This window comes from Zootermopsis nevadensis, unplaced genomic scaffold, assembly GCF_977971745.1.
Source record: "Zootermopsis nevadensis isolate Lab colony 2312 unplaced genomic scaffold, Znev_1.0 Znev_ptg000031l, whole genome shotgun sequence".
Taxonomy (NCBI): domain Eukaryota; kingdom Metazoa; phylum Arthropoda; class Insecta; order Blattodea; family Termopsidae; genus Zootermopsis; species Zootermopsis nevadensis.
Genome location: NW_028259163.1, coordinates 3,340,996 through 3,366,553, shown reverse-complemented (window position 1 = coordinate 3,366,553; position 25,558 = coordinate 3,340,996). Strand labels below are relative to the sequence as shown.

Below are 25,558 nucleotides of genomic sequence, written 5' to 3'. Positions count from 1 at the left end.
CGTCAAAACCCTTTAGAATTGAATTGCTAAATTCTGTTTTAAATGTATACTAGCAGTCCTGGGATCTTGAAGTCCAGAAAATGGAATGTAGTGTCCTGCTGAAAGAACGAGTGTTGTCATGTGTGATATTTATTGAAGCATGTCAGTCAACTGCGATTAGTTCATAGTTGATTCCTTCTTCTTGTTATCGTGTTAATATCATGAAATTGTTATAGTGTTGTTGTCCATGCCATACCACATGGCACGTAACGGAGAATGTTGTCTGTCTTTTCAGCATAAAATCTGTCATAGAGACCTCAAGCTAGAGAACATTTTGTTGGATGAATATGGAAGTGCTAAGGTAAGTGTTGTGGTAACTGGCAAGCTATTACGCTGTTTTTCGTATACATTAGACTCCTAATTATCTGGGTTAGTTGGGAAATATATTTTCCTGGATAATAGAAATTTGAGATAATCCACAGAAGAGGCAAAAAGTTTCTCCACACATATTGGTAGCCACCTGCAAGACTTTGGTGTCCACAAGACCACAATCTGCGTTTTCTCTGCCATGAAAACCTAAAATTTTCTGAAGTATTTTAATTTTCCACATTTAAAGTGTTTGTATGTTGTGCAGACTGCATCAGGGAATATGTATTACCACTGAACTGAAAATATTTAAAAAATGAAATACTTTTGAAGGAACCTACTTACCACTCGCCCTTGTATTTAGTTCATCCTTAGCGTGGCTTGTTTCTCAGAAGGTGACTCTATAAATAGTGATATCCACGAAACCCTAATAATAATGTAGGGTTCAAGAAATTGTTTGTGATAGATGTTTTTATCTGTGCTGGGATTTTTCACCCAGAACAACACAATTCATGAGAATTTTCTTGTGCCTAAACTGAAAATGTTTGTGTTTCCTGCAAGAAATGTCAACCTTTGTGATGTGTACTAAATATTAGGCGACATGTCTGTTCAAATGTTCCTTGCTCTTGAGTTAGGCATTAAATAATCTATGCATAAGAACTGATGATACCGTTATGTTTAGGTAATTTAACTGAAATACATTTCTTTATAACCATGTCAACAGATCGCAGATTTTGGGTTGTCAAATGTATTTGATGAACAGAGGCTTTTGAATACATTTTGTGGCAGTCCGTTATATGCCTCACCAGAGATAGTCAAAGGAACCCCCTATCATGGACCTGAAGTTGATTGCTGGTGAGAACTATTTAATTAACCTCAATTTTTATTTTATCAGCAGTATATTAATACTATGTTTGTTTAGAGAGTGAAACGAGGTTTAATTACGAAGGCTGTCTTCTGGGTTGTTGCATTATGTAATCTGGTAGAAGTTTGCTGACATTTTAGAAGTGCTTGCTGTAATCACCCTAATGATGGAGGCAGCAGACGCTTCTGAAATGTTATTCTACATGGTGCAACAATCCAAAATACAGCTGTCTTCATACTTATCACCATGAGAAACTTTGAATCTCATTGGAAGTTTAATGTATGCATCTATGAAATTCATATGCACTTAACACATTTTAAACACTTCTTGTGATAAGATCGCAGACATATTTTGAATTTGTATGTGGTTTTCCATGTGATGCTGACACTTGGTGGGAGATGAAGGAAGTTAATAAAAGTATTGAATACATATAGTGGGGTCCGCAGTGGCTGCGCGGTCTGAGGCGTGGGCCTTGTGCCGCTTGGTCGCTGGGACCGTGGTTTCAAATCCCACTCAAGCCATGGATGTTTGTCCGCGTCTTTCTGTGTTGTGCTGTCCTGCGTACAGGTAGAGGCCTCACGATGGGCTGATCCCTTGTCAAAGGAGTCCTACCGAATGTCTATAGATCAAGCCAATGAAGAGTTGGGACCCGCAGTGCTCAGGCACTTGAAGAACAGGTCGTTCCCAGTATCCAGTATGGAATACATATTGTGAACTTCTGTGTCACAAGTACAATATTTGTATGGATTTAATACTTGTTATCTTTTAACGCAGTTTGGTCTGTATTGAAATAAAGGTTTGTTTTTCAGTCTGTATCAGTGAAACTTTGTACTTGATACAATGTTATGCACCAGCGACAGCACGTGCTTGTAGTGGTTTTTTAACATTGTCACTTTCGATCACACAATGTCAAGAAATACCAGAAAATTAAACCATTATTTTAGGACATGTATGAAAAGGTATCAACGTTATTCATGTCACACATCGTTTAGAAGGTGTTGGCTATGCGTTGGAGATCCAGCTGTTTTTCTGATAGTTTTTAAATGACTGTTTGAAACATGCTATGGTTTTGTATATTTAATGATGATAACCTTTGATAGTGATTAATATATCATTTATGATTTTCAAGCAGGTAACTTGGATATATTTTTAAAGTCTGTCTTTAATTAGTGTACAATTATGTAATTTTCTTAAAGGTCTCTTGGTGTGTTGTTATACACACTTGTGTATGGTGCAATGCCATTTGATGGATCAAACTTCAAGCGGCTTGTAAAGCAAATTTCACAGGGTGACTACTTTGAACCAAAGAAACCATCACGTAAGTTATGTTTAGCTGAAATTGCTTTAATTTATTTATTTGGTTAATTCGGTTATGAACCTTCGGGTTCGGTAAGCCATCTAGTTAGTTAGTTAGTCACTTTCTTTTGTTGCAACAGTGGGATCCAAGTGTTCTAATTCTTGTGCACTAGTCACTTTGGATCACATTAGTGTATATGATGTGGCATGAAGAATGCCTTTGTAATTTTGTACTCCAAAGAGTATATCTTGTCTACTCTATTTGTTATTGTCATTGTGTAATTAGGGCACATAACTTTCACTTCTTTAAAGCAAAATGTTAACTATATTTACCACCAGCTTTAACAAACAGTAATTCTGTATTTTTTTCCCCACAGAACATGTTTATGGGTTTTCATATGATCGTTAGTGTAAAGATTTTATTATTAATTTAAAAAACATTGACAAGTTGACCTTTGTAATGGTTAAGTATTTTGTTTCTGGTGAAGACTGAGCTGAAAGGTACGGTTTATTTTTTATGTACAGCTGCTTCGCCATTGATCCGAGAGATGCTGACCGTTACACCAGCTCGTCGCGCTGATATAGAAAAAATATGCTCTCATTGGTGGGTGAACGAAGGTCACGCAGAGTCATGCCTGGATATAGCAGAGGAATTAGCAAATCAGACACCAGTTCGGCTTGATCTTCTGCTTTCCTTAGCTCCACCACCTCCTGCAGTTGGCAGTGATAAGATGTTGCTCACAGATGAACAGGTAAAATAGCCTTGTGTTGAATGCTGGCTGTATTACAAGTACTTAATCTGGTTTTTCATAAAATAAACTGTAGTGAAATTATGAAATACTACTAATGTACGTTTGTTTTAATTGTCTTAGGATGTTTTTCACATCGTAAATTCGGCGTTGCCCATAAGTTACTGACTGGAAAATTTGAGATTTGCCATAAAGAAACTTCATGCCAACTACTGAATTTCATCTGATTTAAGTTTGTTTTGGATTTATGGAATGGAAGTCTTTCACATTAAGGGAAGATCATGGACTGAGGGCCATCGGGTGACCGCTTGAGAGATTTTTATTGAGTTTAATGAATGAAAGAACATATAACAGATTGAGGGTGTTTGAGAATGGTGCTGAGGAGAATATTTGTACATTAGAGGGACAGTGGGAGGAAGCTGGAGAAAACTGCATAATGAGGAGCCGCACAGTGTATACTCATCACCAATTATTATTAGGATGATCAAATCAAGAAGGATGAGCTGGGTAGGGCATGAAGCACGCATGGTGATGAGAAATGTGTGAAAAATTGTGGTCAGGAATCCTGAAGCGATTGGACCATTCAGAGGTCATAAGGTTATAACTGAAATAATTAAAATGACGTTTAATCTATTTAAATATTAAATTATAAACGGTCTTAAAATCGTTTGTGGTTACTTTCTGTATTCATGTGAAGACCTTTGAAGGAAAGTAATTTGTTTTGTAGGATTGAGTTAAATGTAAGATACAAAGTCAGTTCTTATTACAAATATGTGAAGAGTTTTCCTGTTCACTGGAAACATGTTTTTAGGGTGACGGCAACTCCGGAGCAGTTGCTACAGACCAGATAGGACCACCTCGCTGCCACTCAGTTGGCAGTCTAACGGAACTGGATGTACCTTCAGCCGAGCGACGGATACGGGAATTTCAAATGGAGAATCGAAGGGGAAGTGGTGGGGATGCCAAGGATACACCCAAAAGGAAGTTGGAAGAAGGTAAGTGTTATTATTTTGATTTGCTGTCTATATAAATGTTTTTTAAGTATTTGACAGTTTGATAATGACGTATAGAAACTTTCGTGTATAGATACTACATGGCTTTGTATGTTGTGAGGTAAGTTTGCTCTACAGTAAAATAATATTGATTGGTAGTTGCTGTTAAATAGGAGGTTTAAAATGTTTAGGCTGCACTAATCTAGTACAGCGGGAATGTTTGTTGGTAACATTAGATTTAATTTAATTGTGAGATTAGAAAGAATTGTAGAAGTGTCATCATAATACATCTGGGAAGAAACAATGTGTGTTTTTTTACATGCATATTTCGGTGTTTACTAGATTTTATATGTGCGTTACAGGTTTCAGGCTGTAAGTGTTAATGAGAATGTGGAAAACTCAGAATGAAAGACACATGTTTTTTGCATTTTCTTGATTTAATATTCAAAACAATTTAGTGTTAGTGAGCGTCAGAGGCTATATTACTAAAAGGGTGCAAAGAATATGGGTAGATAGGGTGGGGTGAGGTGTGAGAGATTCTCTGACCCAGTGAGCAGTGCGCAACATTGCCAACTGTATTTGCAATCTGTCGGTCGCACTGCACCTAGTAACGGTCAGTTGTGGCATTGATCTTTTACTTGTAAAAAGTTCTGATAACACATGCTTTACACAGTTTATTGTTTAATGTCACTTGTGAAACAATAAAAACTTAAAATGAGAATAAAGTGAGATTGAAACATGTACAGAATCAATTTGAATCAGTAAATAGTGGCATTATGTCTTAAAATATGTGTTGGTTTGTCGTACAGACATTAAGATTCTTGACAGCGTGTGGTGAGGGAGTTGAAGGGGTGGGTGAGGGGTGGTATTAGTGAGACTTGGTAAGGGTATAAGAATGAAGACATTCTGTTACCTGCTTATATTTCTTGCCTTTATCTTTGGCACAATATTGTATTAAGAGAAGGGTTGATAGGTAGATGATGATTGGAAATAATGTCTTCATGCAACAGGAACATCAACTGAGGATGCAGCTCGTGGTGGAGCCAAAAGAAAAGAACGTGTCGGGAGAAGGGAGCATTGTGTTGAACAGAAGGAGTCGGCAGTAAGATCCAGTAGTTGGAGCAGGCGAGGTTCTGACACTGAAGAAAACAGGCAAAGCATGTCAGTTCCTGAGGAGAAAATGGATGTTGATGTTAATACTGGGTTACACGAACCAATCAGTTCGAACGTTACCAAAGAGCCAAATGACCCTCTTGCAGGGAATGGAGAAATTTTGAAGGATAAGACGCACGTAGCTATGGGTGAGATCAAATAACAAACCATTTTAGCAAGTGCTGCTTGATTGTGTCTGCAGAGGAGATCTGTGTACTGATATATCAGACATTTAAAGAGACTGCTTATTTTTTTTTCTCAGGAGTATTAGACTGCTACAGTTGGAACACATGTATTTTAATTCAAAGTGGATTAACATTTTATTGAAGTGTGAGGATAAAATACTGTATGTGTGTCCAAATGCTTACGATAGAGTGATCACGTGCTAATGTATGGCCCATTTTCATTAATAGTTTTGGGGTCAAGAACATTGGGTACTTCTTACTTCTTAATAATTCTCATTTAGTGAACTGTATTGATTATTAATTTTAAATCTGCTGTAGCAGTCAGCGTTCTGTCTAAGATGTAGTTAACTAACTCCAGAGAGCAGAGTCCTTCTTCAGAAGCTGATACTTGCTCAGTTAGTCAAAGCATTTCCTGCATTCTTTGGAACTTGGATATTTATTGCCATGTTCACAAAGCGCAGTAGCTTTAGTTGCCCATTAAAGTATTAATTAATTTATTTATTTTATATCTGGTTTCAGATTCTGCTGAAAGTTGTAAAGCTGATACAGTAACACAGACAACTCTAGAGAAAGATCCGACAAAAACAACCACGACGCGAGACAGAACAACAAGGAAGTCGGTGAAAGGTTCCACAAAAAAATCAAAACCACCATCAGTTGATGGTGTTCCAAGTAATACTGAAACTTTGTTGACTAAAGATATGGAACCTGAAGAAAAAGCAGCGCAAAATAAGGAGCAAGGAACTGGTGTTGAAAAAAATGCAGAGCAAATGTTGACAACAGCGCAGGTGCCATCTGGTGAAAGTGAAATAAAAGAGGGAACAGACAAACCACCAGTTGAAGCAATAAAACCCAAGGTGAAGAAGAAAAAGAAAGTATTGAATAATTCCATATCAGATACTTCAGTAGAAAATAAGCAGAATTCAACAGAAGTAGGTTTGATTGAATCTAGTCAACAACCAACTGATGCTAAGAGTAATTTAAATGATAGTTCTAGTCAAAAAGTGAAAGAAGTAGTGGTAAAAACAGAAGCAGATGAGAGCAAAACAAACAGGAATTCTGATGTTTCTGATAAAATTTTGAAAAATTGTGTATCATCTTCCAAAGACAGTAGTGAAAATAGAACTGTTGATGTGCCAAAGACGGCCGGTGTTAAAACAAAGAAGAGCCGTGGTGATTTAAGCCTTGGTAAATTAAGCTCAAGTAATGATAAATCCTCTGGAGCAGAGGAGTTGGCCACACCCACTAAACCTGTCGAAAGGAGACGTTCAAAAATATTTGAAAATGCCGATAAATTTAATATCTTTCTCGGTGGCTCTGATCCCAAGTCACCGACGACAGAAAAACCAAAAAAAGTATTTATACCTGGAGTTAAAGTTAGTGATTATAAACAGGCATTCGAGAGAAGGTCATCGCTGTCTTCAACTTCCTTGCCGACACCAGTCAAGAACTCTACGTCAAAGAAAGCAGTAGAACAAAATTCTAAAATTATTCCAACAAAAAGTTTATCCTGTGATAATGGTAATGTTGATGCATCTAGGGCTGTAAAAGATGTAGAAAGAAATTCAAACAATACTGACTTGACCACAACATCTGGTTTCAGTTCCTCAAAAGAGTCTGAAAATTCCCAGCACTTGAAGCAGGAGGAAGCATCGCCTGAGTCAGTTGAGGACAATCAATCATCCATGGAGTCCTGTGCAGTTCAGACTGACGAAATAAATTCTGTACGTCCGAATACAAAGGTAAAGAAGGATGGAGCTGATGGGGGTGAAAATATCAGTGCTGAGGAAAGTTTGACAGCAGGCACACTAAAGTGTGAAGAGGCAGATTTAAAATTGGTCCCAGCATTACAAATGACAGATAAAGTGTCCCAGCAAGAAAAAGCCAGGATAAAGAAATTAAAGGACGCAGTTGAAATTATCAGCAATGCGATTGCAGAGGAAAGCAAAAGGGAAACAGATCCATCTGCAGTCAAAAAAATTACATCTACAAAGCCTCCGGTTCCTAGTTCACCTGACAAACCCAAAACGAAGAGCGCTGGAAGTTGTAATTCTTCTTCTCCTAAATCTCCCCCAATTTCTCCTACTGATACATCTTCTGGTAAAAGAACTATTTATGTGCAGGTTGCGCCAAATGATGTGAGAGTAGCAACTGTTCAGGTTTCTACTCCGCAGAGTACAAATTTCCCATTTGATGATAAATCTATAGCGAAACAGTTGGCTGACAAAGGCAGTGAAACTCTTCCTGAGAAGCAAAGTGCAAATGAAGCAAATAAGAACGAGGATAGTGACAATATTCATAAGGTTGGTATTCAGTCTATTCTTTTTTGTTTTTTTGCTTTAAAGGGCCTATTAACTTTTTCATATGCTGTGAACTATCTGCGTATTCTTTTACATTCTAAAATGCTTTGAAGTGAAATTTTTGAATACATAATATTACTTTCAGAGGTGCGTGTTGCAAATGCTTATAGTTACATTCTTATTGACCTTGACTCAATGACGAGAAGGAATCTGTTTCTGTGGTGGTAGTGCCATAAACTAATTTTTGGTTATAATGTTATTTGTATGATGTCTACTTTCTTGGCACATACTTGTGTGTAATAACATTCTCAGGGTGGAAATTATTACATTTTTAACATAATTAATAACCATACTTGTTGGTGATCATGATTGTTTTGTTAATTGCACAAGTACCATGTGACCTGTTGTAGATTGTGCAAGTTGTTGCAAAAGAGAAATTCTGGTTTCAGCAAGGAGACACATCTGCTAGTAAGACAGTCAAAACAAACTTGGACCCATCAGTGCCCGCAAAGAAGAAATCGGCTAAAGTTGAAATTACCCTGAAGTCTGCCACATTACCAAGAAGACGAACATCAAAAACTGAAATTCAGTTAGGTACGTATGAGATGCAACCAATCTCTTATGATTAGAAGTTTGCTGTCTTCTGGGTTGTTGCACCATGTAGTCTTGTTGAAGTTTATTGAATTTCAGAGGTGCTTGTCACCTCCATCATCATGGTTATCATAAGCACTTGAGAACCTGAAATGTCACATGACAGTGAACTTTCAGGAATTTGACTTGTGTGACCATTAACTACTCAGTAAGGACTCTTGTGTTTTGTAGGTTTCGCTTCCTCTCAACCAACATCAAGACCAGAGTCAGGAGCACCAGGAGAGTACAGGACTGAAGTGGAACACATGGTTGGTAGTCCTAGTTCTAGGTTGCTAACCCAGCGCTCAGAAGTTGCATTCCCTGTAGCTGCAGCCGCTGATGTGAAGCCATTGTCATACAGGTTAGGGGGCATTACATGTTTAGCATGCTTCTAATAATTGACCGTTTTCTGCGTGTGCACAGGCACATAACTGTTATGGTAATCCGATATTTCATTTTATGTTGCACGTAGGTCATCATCTTTGGAACCAGAAGGAACTCCTAGCAGTAAGAGTAAACCGCGGGAACACATCATACCAATACGCGTGGAAAAGGATATGGGGAGGAATACAGTGTGTAGCCCTCCACCTGCCAAACCTCCAGTTCCTTCTTTACAACAACAGAGGTCGCTGTCTCAGAGGTACTTTGCGTGAACTTCAGCTTATATGTAGCTAAGTTAAAGGACTTTGTTGTGTGGTAATTCTTCCATACAGGTTATAACATATGTATTACTTTAGTTTTTGGGTGGGAGCCATGTTGGATGTTTGGTGTTATCCAACATTTGTCCGTAAAATAAATTAAGAAATAATGTCAAAATTGTGAAGTTTATAAAGAATACAATTTATACAGTGCTGTTTGTAATATAAATAGTGTAATTAAAAACACGGAACCTTTCTTAGATGCTATTAAGGATGATAGAAATAAACAGAGAAAACTTGTGATGTTCCGAGTTATAACACCATGTGATCCGGTAAATTTTTCCCAGCAGTTTGGAGGAACATATTACTTCTACTGTTGCTGTCACTTCACCCTGGAGTTGGAGGTAATGTGTTCTTCCAAAATGTTGGTAACTGTCTACAAGATCACATTGCATCACGGCAAAGAATATCGCAGCTAACATCTTCACTGTTGTAAAGGTACATTTGCGTTTTGTCGTCAAAATGCAGTCTAAATTCTACACTGTGGAAGAAGATATGTATGGAAAATATGTAAAAATATTATGGGGTTTTCGTTTTGAAATACCTGTAACAGGTGAGCTAGACCTAATGCTAGGTTATGTTTAATGAACTTGATGTTCTTTTTGTCATGTTTTAAGATCAAGCAGCTTGTCACGGCAAAGTACTCAGGACTCCGATACGGACAGTACCATCTCAGCGACTGGTCCAGAACCAATTAGAAAATCTCCGAGAGAGTACATCATCCCAATTGCAGTGGAGGGAGGAGGCTATGTTACACCAAGGGCTGGAAGTTTGGAACCTTCCGTGTCAGAAGCTTCAACTGAAGCGTCACGACAGCACCATCGCTCTTCTGGTCGTTTTAGCAAGCCCAGAAGAATGAGGTAATTGGTCTTTTTTTTTCTGAGCTGCAAGTGAAGGAAGGCGTATCTTCTATACCAGTCGATGATTTTCTCCTGATTTGTGTCTATCCTCAGGTAAAACCTAATCTGTTTGGCTCAATCAATTGAGCTAGTCCCTATCGCTGGACTAGGTTATACCTGAGGATGGAAACAGATTCCAGTGTCCAAAATGTTGTTTTTAATTATAAGTATGGTGATGGATAATTTTGTAATAAGAAAATAATTTTATGTATTTATGTAGGATTGTGGAGGGAAAATGAGCCAAGTATTTGGAAAAGTAAATATTTTGTGTGGTTTTAATGTTAATTGAAGTAACATTTTACTGTATATTCTGTAAATTTTGTTTGTTGTTTCAGTTTGTAAGAAAGCATATGATGTTTCCAGTGTTTGTTAAATGATTCCCACATATTTGTTGCAGCAGTCTGCTAAGCGACAGTGGGGCTAGTGAGGATGAAGGTTTCAACAACCTGAACAGTCCGTTCGTTTCTCTTCAGAGGCACAGTTCTCTGGGCAACGATGACCTGGATGACGAGAGGCCTTTCCATCATATGCACAGGCTAAGGTGAGTCGACCATTTATTGTAACATTGGGCATGATGTTTGATCAGATTTAATTTTGCACTATTTCTGATGAGAAATACTACAGCATCAACCACGTCACTACCATTTTACATCTGTACAAGGTGTGCCATTTAAAATGCAATCCAGTAACAATCATGTACTTTAATATAAGAACAAAATCACAATCAGGTTCACCCTCGTATAATAGACCCTTCTAAACACGGTATATTCACCAGTAGAATGTGTGTTCATTCTTGAACATTACTTTGTTTTAAAATCTTATGCTGGTGTTTGTGAAGCGTTTAGCCATGCATATCTTGACGTGGAAGTACTGAAAAAAAGGACAATACATTAACTGGTAACAACATTTCAGGTCACAGAAAGTGTTTGTCTGTGATTGCTCATTGAACGGCAAAGAAGCTAAAATACAGCTATGTCAATTTAAACCAATGCATCAGCTGCAAAAATTGGATGTATCTGCAGTATTGCCACTCTAGAAAACTTTTAGCCCGTGGATCATTACCAAAAGAACACTGAAATAACTTATGATATTAAATGTATTGATAAATCAGATAAAGAATAGTAAGTGTTACAAACTGTATGTATTTATAGGAGTTCCAGACCAAGCCGACGACCGCCACTAGAACACAATGACAGTCTGAGCTCTGCTGAAGAGGATGACGATGACGACGGCTTTGAGATTCTTACGGCAGAATCACTCTTCTCCACCCTTCTCTCCAGAGTGAGTTTATAGCTCAAACCATATTCAGACATTGTGGTAGCTTTCATACAATTTTACCATTCTGATTTAATTTGAAGTCTGTTCGTATGGATGGAATACAGAAGCTGGCCCTCGTGCTTCATATTCTGGAAGTCCTGGGTTTAAATTTCATCCTAGAGATCTGACTTGAGATTTCTTTCGGTCTCCTCAGTCCCCCCATATAAATGTTGTGCTAGTATCTTAAAACACAAACCATCATAATTCATTATATTTTCTGACTACAGACTGGATGACTGGGGTTCAATCCCCAGCAGGGGTGAGTATCCAGACCAGCTCTAGGGCTCACCCAGCCTCCTATTCATGCTTACTGGTAGTCAAAATTGCTTATGTCGATTAATTCATCAAAGTTTGAAGGCAAAAGTAATGGGTGATTTTTATGAGATTTTTTTTATCTGTGTGCAATTAAAATTTGTTGCACTTTTCAGGTACGGAGCTTAACCCAGAGGTTGAATGTTGAAGATGGTGGTCGTCCGGGTTTTCCATCTACTCGACTCTTGAGCCACCTAGCAACTTCTCCAACAAGTGGCTTCTGGAGTAACATGTATGGTCGACCAGGAGAGCCACTTTCCAGGTGAAGTTTCATTAGAAACAAATTACTATTTCTAAATTTTTGAAGTAAGTAGTGCAGTAATATCATGCCTAGATATTAGTTATATAGATGGTTCTGTAGTGTTGTTCTCAGAATCTGAAAACATATTTTTGAAAATTGGAGAGATCTAATACTAATATTTTGTACTACACTTGCTGAAACATGCCTCATGCATTTAAAACTGGAGATTAAAGTTACAACTTTTAAAACTATAAAGTGATCACATTATCATTGGCCTGTAATGGCATTTATCATTGTTATTTTATGGTTAAATGATTAACTTATTATGAATATTCATCGCCCTGATGACGGAGGCAGTATGACCTCTGAAACGTTGGTTAACATCGACCAGACTACACAGCGCAATAACCCAGAAGACAGAAATCTTCATATTCACCGCTGTGAGAACCTCAAGTCTTACACGATTAACTTATTATTTAGACTCTCATAATATGGCACAGTTTCTAGTAACATCCATATATATATATAAGCATAACAGTAATACTGATAATGTGTTTGTATAAATGCCTCATCACTTCAGTCTCTTATTAAAGATGGTGATTAGTTTTCATGTAGCTTCCCACAGGACTGTAATGACTACCACGTAAGTATTGTCTGATAATTATTTTATACGAAACAAAATAATCTAGATTCTCATGAATGTATTTACAAACTATGGATCTACATTGAATTTTAATTTTGGGGAAATTTGCGGATTTCATAGAAAAGTACTTGATTGTAAGTCCAGGTAGTGCAGGCTTTTATTTATCTACTGTTTTCCAAATTTGTGCTCACTGTTGCATGTATGTGTAAAAAAATAATTTTTTCCCCATGATCCCAAATGTGATGAATTGAAATAGTCATTCAACTAGTCTATGGATGTGGTCCGTACATTCTTGATTTAATCCTTCGAACTTGAATTTATGAAAATAATATTTAAAAATTGAGTTCCTGCCTTTTATTAAAAAATGCTCCGTCACATAGATCATATGGTAAGTGCTGTATAGAGAATTAATCCTGTTTTTTTCTGAGAATCATATGAAACAAATATATTCTGTGAGCAAAATGCAGTGTTATTGATTATTAAAGCAGGTTTTACAAATATTTACCATTGAACTTTAAAAGGTTAATTTAATTTAAGGTGAACATACTTTGTACTTGCATTTCATTTCATTTGTTGCTTGATTTTATTGTTATACATGTGTTTAATGTGATAAATTTGTTCCTCCACAGGCGAATATCTGAGAGTCAGTTTTCAAGGTCATTTGGGCATGATGGAGATGGCCCAACGCCGTGGCGACGCAGTGTCAGCAGGGATATTTCGGACAGTGACAGTGTCTACAGTGATACAGCAAACGCTATGACACGTGGAGGAACTCTGCCAAGAGGTCGGTATCTGTATACTTGTTTCATGGTCTAGAGAGATGTTTGAAGCTTTTTTCTTCCATGTGGAGTATCTGACCCTTTGCCATTTAACCTATGGGAAAGTACACTTGTTAGATTGTACCGTTTGGTTTGTGTAGTATGAATATTTAAAAATACATTTGTCCACTTATCATGGGTCAGTTAATGGGGACTAGTGGAGAATTTCAGTCTACAGGTATTAAAAATGTAATAATTGTTTATGAAAGGGTTGAAAAAAATTGTATAGCTGTTGTTAGATTTCAAATAATTGTGTGATGCCTCGACGAGACTCTGGGTAAGTGGATTATGTTAAGTTTCTTGTAGATTTAAGTTATATTACTTGAGTTGTGTATCACTATTGAGTAATTTTGAACTTATTAGACTGTACACCCAAACCTAATATGAAAACTGGCAATAATATGTCAGGATTACTGTGTGTTCACTAATTATGTTACTAGCATAGTGTAATCAGTGGACAGCAGAGACAAGAAATTCATACAGAATGTTTGTGGGGAAGCATAATGGAAAGCAAGTATTTGGAAGACTGGAAGAGAAGTAGGAGGATAACATTAAGATGGATTTTTAGATAGGCTGTGAGGAGTGCATTTGGATGGAACTGGCTCAGGATGCATAAAATTTTGGTGGGAAAACCTGTTAGAAAGTAGGAGTGTCTGATTCTTACTGCGGTGAGTACGAAGGTGGCTGTGTTCAGTTTTTTAGTGGTGTGTAGTCTGGTAGAAGTTTTCAGACATTTCAGAGGTCCATGTTGCCTCCATCATGACGGTGCTGCAACCCAGAAGATAGCAATCTTCTGTTATAAAGTTCTCACATTGAAGACTGAGAGGGGTGTGTAAGAATTACATTAAGGTAATTGTTTGGGAAATGGATTTTGAGGTTAGGATGGCTGAGATTCATGTTCAACGAGAGCTTTGGTATTAGTGCCGTCCAACCTTAGAATCTTACTACCAGAGATTTGTTTTTAATGTCTTTGTGAACATTTTTCAAAACATATTGTTATCCTCTCTTATGACCTCTGATGAGGTATGGCACGTTTGATATCAAAATATCACATACAGATTAGTCTAAACTATATTGATGGAGTGTTGTACATGTTTATACAAATTATTTGTTCATTTATCTGTTCGAAAATAATCCAGTGCCTTTGATCACTTTTCTATGGGTACAAGACTCAGTACATGGCATTGTGTACCTGAAGGAAACATCGCGGAAGGCTTGTATGAGAAGTCCACAATTTGATGTCTGCATGAAGCCCTATCTTATAGTTCTGCTATATGTATACATGGAGAGACAAAAGAAATTTAATCAAAAACCACCATCATTGTTTTTCCACACACACGCACATGCCCGCGCCCGTGCAGGCACACACCAGAGGATGATATATATTAATCAGTTCTATATTGATGAGTTTAATGTAAGAATGTAAGGAAAGCTAGAATTGCTTTTGTAATGTTGTATTTAGCACTCTTAACCTAAGAGTTTATAAGCTGAACAGCCAGATCATAATGCTGATTAAGATAATGTTTCAAAGCAAAAGAACGCAATGACTTTCACATATTTATTGCTGTAGTTATTAATATATTTTGATTGTTATCTGTCATTTTTATAAGACAGTTTTTCACACTTTTGTTATATTTTCCAAAAGAAGCCTTGTCAAGTTTTTTGTACAGCAGGCAATGCTGTGCCCCCCCCCCCACCAAAAAAAATGTAACTTGAGGCTTTCATGGTAACTGAAGGCATTGAAGTCTTCTAGGCAATCAGCCCTGTGATTACGGAATTAATTTCCAGTGTTCTGGATACTGTCGCTGCCACCATCATCTGGAATCGATGTGATTGATCAGATCGTCTTCAGGCCACTGGAATCTAATTCTATGCTTACATAACCTATCACCTGATAAGTCTTTGTTGCATTTACATATTTTTTGAAAATTTGCAACATATATATTACAGGAAATACAATTCTCGATATACTTTTACAATGTCACTTTGTTTTTTGGACATTTAAACAGTGTTAATGTTTTGTGTTTTTGTAAGTGGTTCTAGGTGGAGCAGTAAAGGAAAATGTTACTTCCTTTGTGAAGCAGTTAATTTTTTTTTTTTTTTTGAGACAGTGGAAGTCCTTCACCATTTCTGTTAATGAATTTTGTTTACTGTTGCTGTTGCATGGAAGTTGTGTTTTTATTTTTGTTTTATCTTAAAACCTTGCATTATTAATGACCATTCAGAAACTGAGCGATACGTGGAGTGTACTTTTCTGTATGGTAATAGAATATTTCCTAACATTGTGTTCTTGTGTTTGATTTGTTTGGTAGTTAGTGCAGACAATTGAAGTGGTAATTTCAAGGTCATATGCATAAACATTGTCAAACAAAATGAATACATAGGTATCGGCATTAAAGATGGTCAAGAGGAAATACAATGTGTCTGCTTTTAGAACTGAACTAAGATTTTGTAAGTTTAAATATGCTATATATATATATATATATATATATATATATATATATATATATATATATATATATATATATATACGAGGGTCGCTCATTAAGTAATGCCCCACATTTTTTTTCTCAGCCAATAATGAAGATAGAAAAGTGTACTTTTACATGCTTGAGATTTGATGTTTCCCGCGTTCGTGTACGGAGTTTCAAATGATTCCAACCGATAGCGGAGCTGTAGTGAACTGTTAAAATGGCGTCTGTGAACGACTCTCGTTACAAGCAACGAGCTGTAATTGAATTCCTTGTTGCTGAAAAAGAAACGGTGGTGAACATTCATAAACGTTTGTGTGCTGTGTATGGAAGCTGTGCAGTCGATAGGAGCACCGTTGGTCGCTGGGCTAAGAGAGTTAAAGCTTCAGGAAGTGGGCGTCCTGCCACAGCCACCACTCCAGACATGTTGAACCGCGCGGATGCCATTATTCGTGAGGATCGGCGCATCACAACTCGACAATTGGCCCAACAGCTTTCAGTCAGCAATGGAAGTGTGATTGCAATTATCCAGGCTCTCGCATATTCGAAGGTGTGCGCAAGATGGGTTCCACGAAGTCTCACAGCAGACCACAGGATTCAAAGGAAAACAATTTCTTCTGAATTGTTGGAAGCGTTTTGATGCTGAGGGATCATTACAGGTGACGAAACCTGGATACACCACTTTGAGCCAGAGACAAAAAGGCAGTCAATGGAGTGGCATCATCCTCAATCACCGAGAAAGAAGAAATTCAAGACAACTCCCTCCGCCGGAAAAGTCATGATGACTGTCTTTTGGGACAGTGATGGGGTCATTCTAGTGGATGTGATGCCAAGAGGTGCGACCATCAATTCAGACGCGTACATCAGGACCCTGAAAACCCTCAAGAAGCGTTTTCGACGAGTTCGGCCTCACAAGCATCCAGCAGAAATTTTGCTCCTGCACGACAATGCACGCCCTCACACAAGTCTGAGAACCCGGGAAGAAATCACCAAATTGGGTTGGACGGTGCTACCCCATCCACCCTACAGTCCAGATCTGGCACCCTCCGACTTCCATCTCTTTGGGCCACTTAAAGATGCTATCCGCGGAACAAGATTTGAAGATGACGAGAGCGTGATTCAAGCAGTGAGGACATGGCTACGTGCACAGGACAAGAGCTGGTACCGGCAAGGCATGCATGCACTTGTTCCACGCTGGCGTAAAACCGTACAAGTTGATGGGGACTATGTGGAAAAATAGTATGTGTAAAGGAAACATTGATTTATATTGTCACTAAATTTGAGCCATCTTGAATAAATATGTTCTGAGGAAAAAAATGTGGGGCATTACTTAATGAGCGACCCTCGTATATATATATATATATATATATATATATATATATGTGTGTGTGTGTGTGTGTGCCCCCCCCCCCCTCAAAAAAGATTTCACAAATATTGTTAGTGATCAAATAAAGGAAGTTGAGTTGGGTTGGGCATGTAGCACCTAGTGGAGATTAGAAATGTATACAAAATTTTAACCAGAAAGACTAAAGGGAAGAGAGTGGTTAGAAACGACAGAAGACACTGACATAGATATGAGAATAATATTAAAGTGGATGGTAGTTTACCAATGTTTCAGAGGTCCTTGCTACCTCCATCATCAGGGTGATGAGTGACTTATCGTCCTGAAAACATCCATGGTAACAAATATTTGGGTTTCACGAAAGATATAGTATTTCTTGGCTATTTAAGCATTCTGCTAGTTTCTCAAGAAGGGTTCTGTTCCATTGAGTTTGTTGGTAGGTTTGTTAGTCATGCCTAAAAGGAAATTATTATTATTATTTCAAATGCAAATATGACTAATGTTCTTCATGTTGAGTATAACAGTTGATAATTTTGTGTTGTAACTAATTAATTTACTATTGTTTTCGGTGCATTTTTAATTGGTTTAAAGGTTGTGAAATTGAAATAGCTGTATTTCCTCAAATGACTGCTCTTTTTTCCGATAGAAGGTGTTGATTTCTTGCTAATGTTTTTTGCATATGAACCATACTAGTCAGCTACTGCCATATTATAATGAGACTTTTAATTGATGCTAAATGTGAAGCCAAGTGGGTATATGGGCAATAAGAAATTAAAAATTGAAGTTGTTAGATTTATTACAATTAATAATTTTGGTAATAATTATTTTAAATAAAGAGTGAAGCTGAATTATCTCCTCTGTATAAAGCTGATGTCTAGAGTGTGTGGATTTTTTTTTATCTTCCCGCTCCCTGTATGCCTTCATACACAACAAAAAATAAATTAATGCATTATTGCAATGTTGAACTTTCTTCAGGTACATAAAGTCTAAAACTAAGAAGCAGGATAATTGATCTTTGTAGGCAGCATTTTTTCATTGAGAGGTTTGCTACATTTTATTTGTAAGTAAGTTTAACATATAACCTGCAATTTCCATCAGTTAGTCAGATGAATCAGTTTAAACAAGTTTTAAAAATAATAATTTACATTCTTTGATTAAGTGACAGAAACTTTTAAACATTCTTTGGGATTTCAATAACCATAATAATGTTCCTTAGTTTGAAACAGGTGACCTCCTTAACTAATAAGTTTTAAATGTATATGATATTCTGAAGTTTGTCATATTCTGAATGAGTGGTGATTTTAGAATTAATTATGAGTTTGTGTTAGGAAGTTGGAAGTTAAGTCTGTTTAAATTATATTACCTCATCTTTACGGGTCCACATGATGTTTCAACCCAGACTAACATCAGCATCTTCACTGCCGTGGGAACCTCATTTCTAAAATGACTTTATTTGGTTACTCATATCAGGTCCTATGTATACATAGTACAGTACATTGTAAAGTTAGTCTAGTCTAGTCCTCATACTTAGCCATCCACACACATGTGCCTGCATGCACATGAGCGTGCGTGCACACGTGCACGTGCGAGTGTGACATTAATTTTCTAAGACCCTTTGCTACAGAGAACTGCGGTAAGGAAAATGGTGCTAGGTGATTTTTGGTATCGAAGTTGCTTTAAAAATGTTTTGTAACCTCAGCATTTTTGCTTGTTAATGCATCCATTGCAAATATTAACAACAGAAGTAAATGTTTCAAAGGTATCAAAAATTATGTTAGAAACACATTGCTGTAAATATGTCTGACCTGTTTCTCTTGTTAAATAGTCTTTGGAGGACAATAGAGCATTGCAATGAAGAACGTAATTTCAGTTGTATGACGCAACAAAATGTCTCTGCAACGATAAACATGTGGGATTGTAATGTTTTGTTTGTTTTACCATAAAATTAAAATAAGAGAAACTGGAGCATCTGAACCACTAAAATAAGTGGTCACGTGCTTCCACAATAGATTCTAATAAGATACTTGTGAAAGTGCCCATTTTTTTGTCTTGGTATTTATTTAATAAAATATTGAAATTTTCTAATTTATTATCAGTCATGAATATATATATTCCTGCTGGCAAAAAAAAAGTTGCTGTTCTGTAAGTGCCTGCAGATTGCATTGAAATAATTAAATTGCTTATTTATTTATTCTGTCAGTGTTATTCCTGTTGACCCATAAAAGGTACTAATTGTGCCTATTCTTTGCCTGTGGTTTCATTAAACTCTACTGAAATAATTAATTATACCAACCTTGTGAATATATATTCCTGATGACCTTTGTTTTATTATTTACCGTTATAGTAATTGCTTCATGCATTAAGTTGTTTCCGTGCGACAACTGCTTGAAATGCTTTTTACATCATGAAACCAGTTATGTTTTTAAGAAAATAATTGGGAACGATAGGGATGAAGGCTACTGAATTAAGGAATTTTATCTGTATGAAGATCATACATGGTTAAGGTTAGTTCAGTTTTGAATACATATTATTAGAAATTAAAGGTTCCATTGACTGAATGTAAAGCAAATTACTGTTACGAAATTGTGAAGCAGTTATAGCTGATATGTATGTTTTAATTCACAGTGAAAGTTACATTCATGAAATTGAGAATTTTGAATATCACCTTTCAAAATGTCATAGTCTCATGTTGATTGTTGGTGGCTCCATGAAACATTTTAAAGGTTTGCCATCACTCAAAATATGATAGCAGGTTGGTTGGTAGTCAATCCAGCCTTAAAGGTTTGCCTTTCCACCATTCGTTGTTTCTAATAGAGATCGACACTCCTGGTTTAAAACTTATTGGAAATGGGGAAAGATATTCTGTCATAACTGCACGAAAGCCTTTTCTTTCCTTTCAGGACATGGGGAAAAGGTGGGTTTGACTAGATTAAATAGTACGCACTCTTGGTTTCAGAATTACAATTCACAAGTCTTGATTCAAATATGGCAGATGGTTTTCTTTACCGTGCATTGTCTTGTGTTTGTTTGTGGCTTGTTTGCAGCGAGCGTACGTTTGACCGTGCATGTCCCTGTGGGAGGACGGGGGAGAGGCGGAGGGGGGGCAGCTACCCCCACCACCACCACCCTGCCCCGCCCCCGACACAACGCTACCACTACAGCAACCTATTAGTAGACACTTCCACCACCAACTCCATCACCACTACTATACTACTACTGAGCGTGGGGAATGAAAAATATGTACCTCTATTAGTGTATGTACTGCTGAAATCTTACAGAATATTATCCATCTGTCAGTATGAGTTTTTATTATGAGTTTGGATAATGATAAAATGTGTTTCCCTTATGTATATCTATTATGTGTAGTTTTATCTAATTATGTGTTATATATATGACTAGTATTCTAACACTGTAGTTCAGATGAGTACAATTTTCACGTAGAATAATATGTGTTTCTGTGCTAACAGGATGTTGCAATCTGTAGCTCTTTGTGTATGTATAAAGTAGTTAGTTGTCTTCTGAATCATTTGGTCATTTATTTTTCATTATCAGCTGCAAGTTGTCAGATCTTAAATTTTTTTATCAACACCTTACTTTCTACGTTTCATATATGTTTCCATTTACAATTTGAGGTAATAATAGGTAAATATGAATTACAGTTTTTGCTTTAGGTTTTTATGGCTGGAATTCAGTGTGTAGCTTTGGCTTTCAGGGATGAGCCACATTTAATATTGAAAATTATCTCGTGTTTCAGCAAACATTGCAGTTGCCAACTTCAGTGTGAGTATGTAATGGTTGTACATTTTTGACAAAGGGCTGGATGCAGACATGGTGTGTGTGTGTGGGGGGGGGGGGGGGGGGGGTTTCCCTATGTAAGGCTGTCAAAAATGCCCAGCCATTACATATTCACCCTGAAGTTGACAACTGCAGTGTTTGTGGAAACACTGGATAATTTTAAACATTTGACATGGCTTGTCCTTGAAAAGCAAAGGTGTACATGAATTACAGTTTTTATCTTGTAAGTCAGGCTTTCTTTCTTTCAGTATCCTTATGTCTCTGTATTAATTGGCATATTTGTAACTTCTTATAACCACAAAATTCTGCAAGCTTGACTAGATGTTTTCATAATCAATATGAAAACTTATTATTGTAACTCTGTTCAAACAGGTCCATCAAGATTTGACCGTGGTGGCATAAGTGATGATGCAGGAAGTGACTTGAGTAGCTCATATTATTACGCGCCAAGCTTGGCTCGGCAGATGCCTTCCTACCGGGACTCATCCAGCCAAGACATAGGAAGCCAGTCAAATAGGAATCAGCAAACCACACCATCAGATTATCTTGCACCCGTAAGAAAATCGTCTCTCGGTTCATTGGCATCTCAGGGTAGTAATATTCCCCAACACACTTCCAGAAGATTATCAAGGACACTTTCCTTGCGAAGCACAGCTGACGAGATGTATAACAGTAGAACACCTAGGAACGTTGATTTGTCTTCTAGAAATAGTTACTGTTCTGATTTTGGAGGTCAAGAAGGAAAGAGCATTCATAAAAACTCCTCTGTATCTCTGTGCAGGCAAGATTGTATGCCTATAACTGAAGAATCCACTAGATATACAAGGAAAGATCATCTGCCTCCAACTCGTAGATCTCTAAGTTTATTAGATTCAAAAGATAGAAATTTTATCAGCATGTCTACTCACAGAGGTGGTTCGTCATCGGATTGTGGCGATTATGGCCATTACAATAAGCCATTGGATATGGACAGAGTTCTCCCGCCATTGCCTTACAATACTGTATCTCAAGGACGAAAGAGAGAAGCTAGCCAAAGCTCATCCAGCGCCAGACAGCGCTCATACGGATATCATTCAAATGGTAGTAGCCATCATTTGCGGCACTCGAGTATTGAAGAAGAATTTTTACAGGATCGTCCTCACCATTCATCATCCCTTCCTAGTATTGCTAGGTCAGAGGAAAAGAAATCAATTTTTTCATATGCTGGTAAACCCACAGACAAGGTGAATGCAGAATTGGAGGCTTCTTTTAATTACGAAGTAGACAAATCTTCCAGTTCATCTGTTAATTCTAAAAGCACAAGTAACAATTCAAGTATGCCTTCTCAACTGAATAACTCAGAGTTTCAAAATATGGGCAATTCCAGCTTGGTCCATGGAAGCATGTCTGGTATCAGAAATAAGCTTCAGAATAATTCATTAAGTAAAAACAGCATTAATGCGTCATCATCTTCAGAATCTAAGGGCCGCAGTCAGATTCCATCATTGCTTCGTTTCCGGTCATCTACCGTGAATTGTGACGTAGAAAAGCAAAAGAAGAGAGACCGTCCTAATAATGATAAGGAGGGCACAGATTCTGTAAGGAAACTACGAACATCTAATTCACCGCGCTCCACACCTGATCGTTCAATACTGAGCAGATTTTTGAGGCAAAGTTCTGAGGGGAAAGTTGCGACACGTGAAGCTGATTCCGCGAGCGATGATAAGGATACTTCTAAAAAGAAGCGCCGCATTTCCCGGTTTCTGCGTCCAGATTTCTTTGATACCCCGCGAGAGGAGAGTGTTTATGCTAAGGAAAAAGATGCAAAGAAAGCAGCTGAAATGGAAAATAAGTTAAAATTGAGGAAGAACTTAAAGAAGGTGGTTGCAGAAGATAAAGAGTCTCCATCTGAAGTGCAGGATTCTACAGAAATTGGATCATCATCAATTCTCAGTGAAGATAGATTGAAGACAAAGTCTATTTCTGTATCTTCAGGTAATATAAATACTGAGAATAATAATATAAACTCGAAAAACCGTATCAAGAGTGAGCTGGAACAAACTGGAGAAGGGAACGGGACTGGAAATGAAATGAGGGAAAAGTTAAATGATATGAATGATACCAAAAAAGTGGAGAAATGTAGTACAGCATTTGAAAAACAGTCCAGCAACTCAAATAACAAGAGCCGATTCCTACATTCGCTGGAGAAAAAACTTGAAAAATTCAGGTCATCAGGTGACTGTATTCCATCAATCAGTAATTCTGGCAAAAGTCGTGTAGACAAAGCCATTCACTCTCTGCGTGAACATAGCTTAACACCTCGTGGTGGCGATATCATTACTTCAGAATCACACCTTTTGAAACGTGCAGTTTCTGTGAGTGAGTGTTGCACTGTTGAGTCAAGCTCCAAAAACCATAAGCCATTTGTGAAAGAAAATGCTGCTTCGAAACTGGGAAGCAAAGTGACTTCTGTTCTAGGTTTATTTCGGAAACTAGAAGATACTCCAGGTAAAACTGGTAAGTTATCGCCTCCTCGACCTTCAGTGTTATCTCGTCTCAGACGTACTCAGTCAGTGTATGGTGGCTCTCGGAGTGACAGTGTTTTATTGGACCATGGCGCAGATATAGGCGGGTCCTCGGAATTCAAGCCCGTTCGTCCTTTACGTTTGAAGAAAGCTAATTCAAATTCTTCTGTGGTTAAGAAAAACCCTGTTGAAAGTCATGCGACAATTCATAAGAAAGATTTGGAAACTGGTAAGAAGACAGAGACCCAGTCACAGAATCCAGGCTTAAATATGCTCGAAAATAAAAAGGCAGCAGAGTTAACTGTTGAAAATGTGTTGGGCAATGAAGCAGCTGTTCATAATTCCAGCAACGTGCAAGAGATCAGTATATCCGAACGAGGCATTGCAGTAAAGCAGCAGGGAAGTGGTGTTCCAAAACTTATAAAAAGAGGCAGTATTAAATCTAAAACAAAGAACATAATTGAAACAAGTATCAAAGCTCAACCTAGAAGTGACCCACGTTCAGATTCAGATGCTAAAAGTGCACATAAACTTGAGCTGGATAAATGCTCTAAGGATCTGTTTAATATGAGGCCACTAACGGAAAGCAATACGAAATTAGTTCAGCCTGATACTCTCACTGGATTGAAGGGGTTGGTAGCAGTTGCACCAGAATCAACTGATACTCTTATAGTGAAGAAACTGGAGACATCTGTAGATACAAATGAGGGTTTAAGTTTGGTGATGCAGGAAGTAACATCGGCTGCGAAAGCAATGTGTATCCCCCATGATTGTGGAAATAAAAATGACTTTGTAAGAAGAGAAAATGATGCACAAGTTTCATCTAAGAGTTGTGTTGACGCAGGTAAAGCAGAGGAACTGAAGCCGTGTACAAATTCTGGAATATCGCCAACCACAGATAATGCATTTGATAATTCACCTGTAGATGATTACAGTTTGAATGATGATGAGGTAAAATTTGCGGATGTTAAATGTCTCGATTCACACTCATATCCAGCTGATGATTCATCTGTGTTATCCCCAGCAGATGAATCAGAAAGTTTCGATTCATGGTCTGTTTGCTCAGACGCCGAAAACCGCGAGTTTCCACCGTCACCTGTTCCTCTACCAGGAAATGATGTTGAAGAAAGTGTCGGTGATAGAATACGTAGGAAAAGCTTCTACTCACGATTTAATGATGTTAAAAAGAGACATAGAAAGTCATCCCTCTCTCCTGTCGGCTGTCTTTCGTCTTCATACCGAGATACAAATTCTCTTTCCTACCAACATCATCCACGAAATTTCTCGAGGAAAATGGACCATCCTGCAGACTATGCCTCTATGTATCACCTTCGGAAACCGTACAGAAGCCAGTCTGTGCTTGCTGAAAATGATTATGATGATGGATTAGCTACATATAGCAGAAGATCATCAGTTTCTCCTAGATCACACCCAAGTTCTTATACTGATTATGATTTTAAACCTTTGATTACAGAAAATGTGACCAAAGACATGAATGGATTTGTAGATGATTTTAGCTTGACTGATCAGAATTATTTGCCGAAGCACAACCAGGGGACTTCGGTATCATCAGGTGAAGGCATGCAGACCAGATCGACTGCTGGAGAAAATGTGTCTTTTCTTGGAGGCAGTGTGGAAAAACTTCGAATGCCAAGGCATTTTAACCATAATGTAAATTTCAATACTTCGCAATATCAGCCTTTATATTCAGATACCATAAGAAGGGGCAGTGATTCTCGTCTTTCAAGGTCTACCGAGTCTGATATTGGAACTGCCATTGTTAAGTCTCGTTTGCCAACAATATGGAATCAGCATTTGAGTGTGGCACCAGGGTATGCCAGTAGCAGCAGCAGTGTTGCAGGTGCGAGTTATCCTGACGATGCCATGAGGTTAGGACTGGTCGCAGGGGAGACTTCGCCATTACATGGGAAATATAATAGGTAAATTTTCAACCTGAGTGCTCTATAAAATCTTTTGCATGTGTTCTTAGATTTGAATTCTAGT

General features: G+C 37.6%; 1 protein-coding gene across 4 annotated transcripts in view; it reads left to right on the top strand.

The window, feature by feature from the left end:
* Nuak (Nuak family kinase 1) overlaps nucleotides 1-25,558 on the top strand; it is a 43,534-nt gene that overhangs the window by 12,059 nt on the left and 5,917 nt on the right. For 3 of the 4 annotated variants that reach the window (XM_022069963.2, XM_022069965.2, XM_022069964.2), the window contains exons 6-21: nucleotides 275-340; nucleotides 1,070-1,200; nucleotides 2,407-2,528; nucleotides 3,032-3,258; nucleotides 4,067-4,250; nucleotides 5,258-5,548; nucleotides 6,104-7,887; nucleotides 8,334-8,478; nucleotides 8,707-8,875; nucleotides 8,987-9,154; nucleotides 9,830-10,072; nucleotides 10,509-10,652; nucleotides 11,263-11,392; nucleotides 11,857-12,002; nucleotides 13,254-13,408; nucleotides 21,423-25,494. In XM_022069963.2, the coding sequence (XP_021925655.2) occupies nucleotides 275-340; nucleotides 1,070-1,200; nucleotides 2,407-2,528; nucleotides 3,032-3,258; nucleotides 4,067-4,250; nucleotides 5,258-5,548; nucleotides 6,104-7,887; nucleotides 8,334-8,478; nucleotides 8,707-8,875; nucleotides 8,987-9,154; nucleotides 9,830-10,072; nucleotides 10,509-10,652; nucleotides 11,263-11,392; nucleotides 11,857-12,002; nucleotides 13,254-13,408; nucleotides 21,423-25,494 (8,177 nt within the window). The remainder of the gene's footprint in view (nucleotides 1-274; nucleotides 341-1,069; nucleotides 1,201-2,406; nucleotides 2,529-3,031; nucleotides 3,259-4,066; nucleotides 4,251-5,257; nucleotides 5,549-6,103; nucleotides 7,888-8,333; nucleotides 8,479-8,706; nucleotides 8,876-8,986; nucleotides 9,155-9,829; nucleotides 10,073-10,508; nucleotides 10,653-11,262; nucleotides 11,393-11,856; nucleotides 12,003-13,253; nucleotides 13,409-21,422; nucleotides 25,495-25,558) is intronic. The other variant, XM_022069966.2, reaches the window with a different exon arrangement.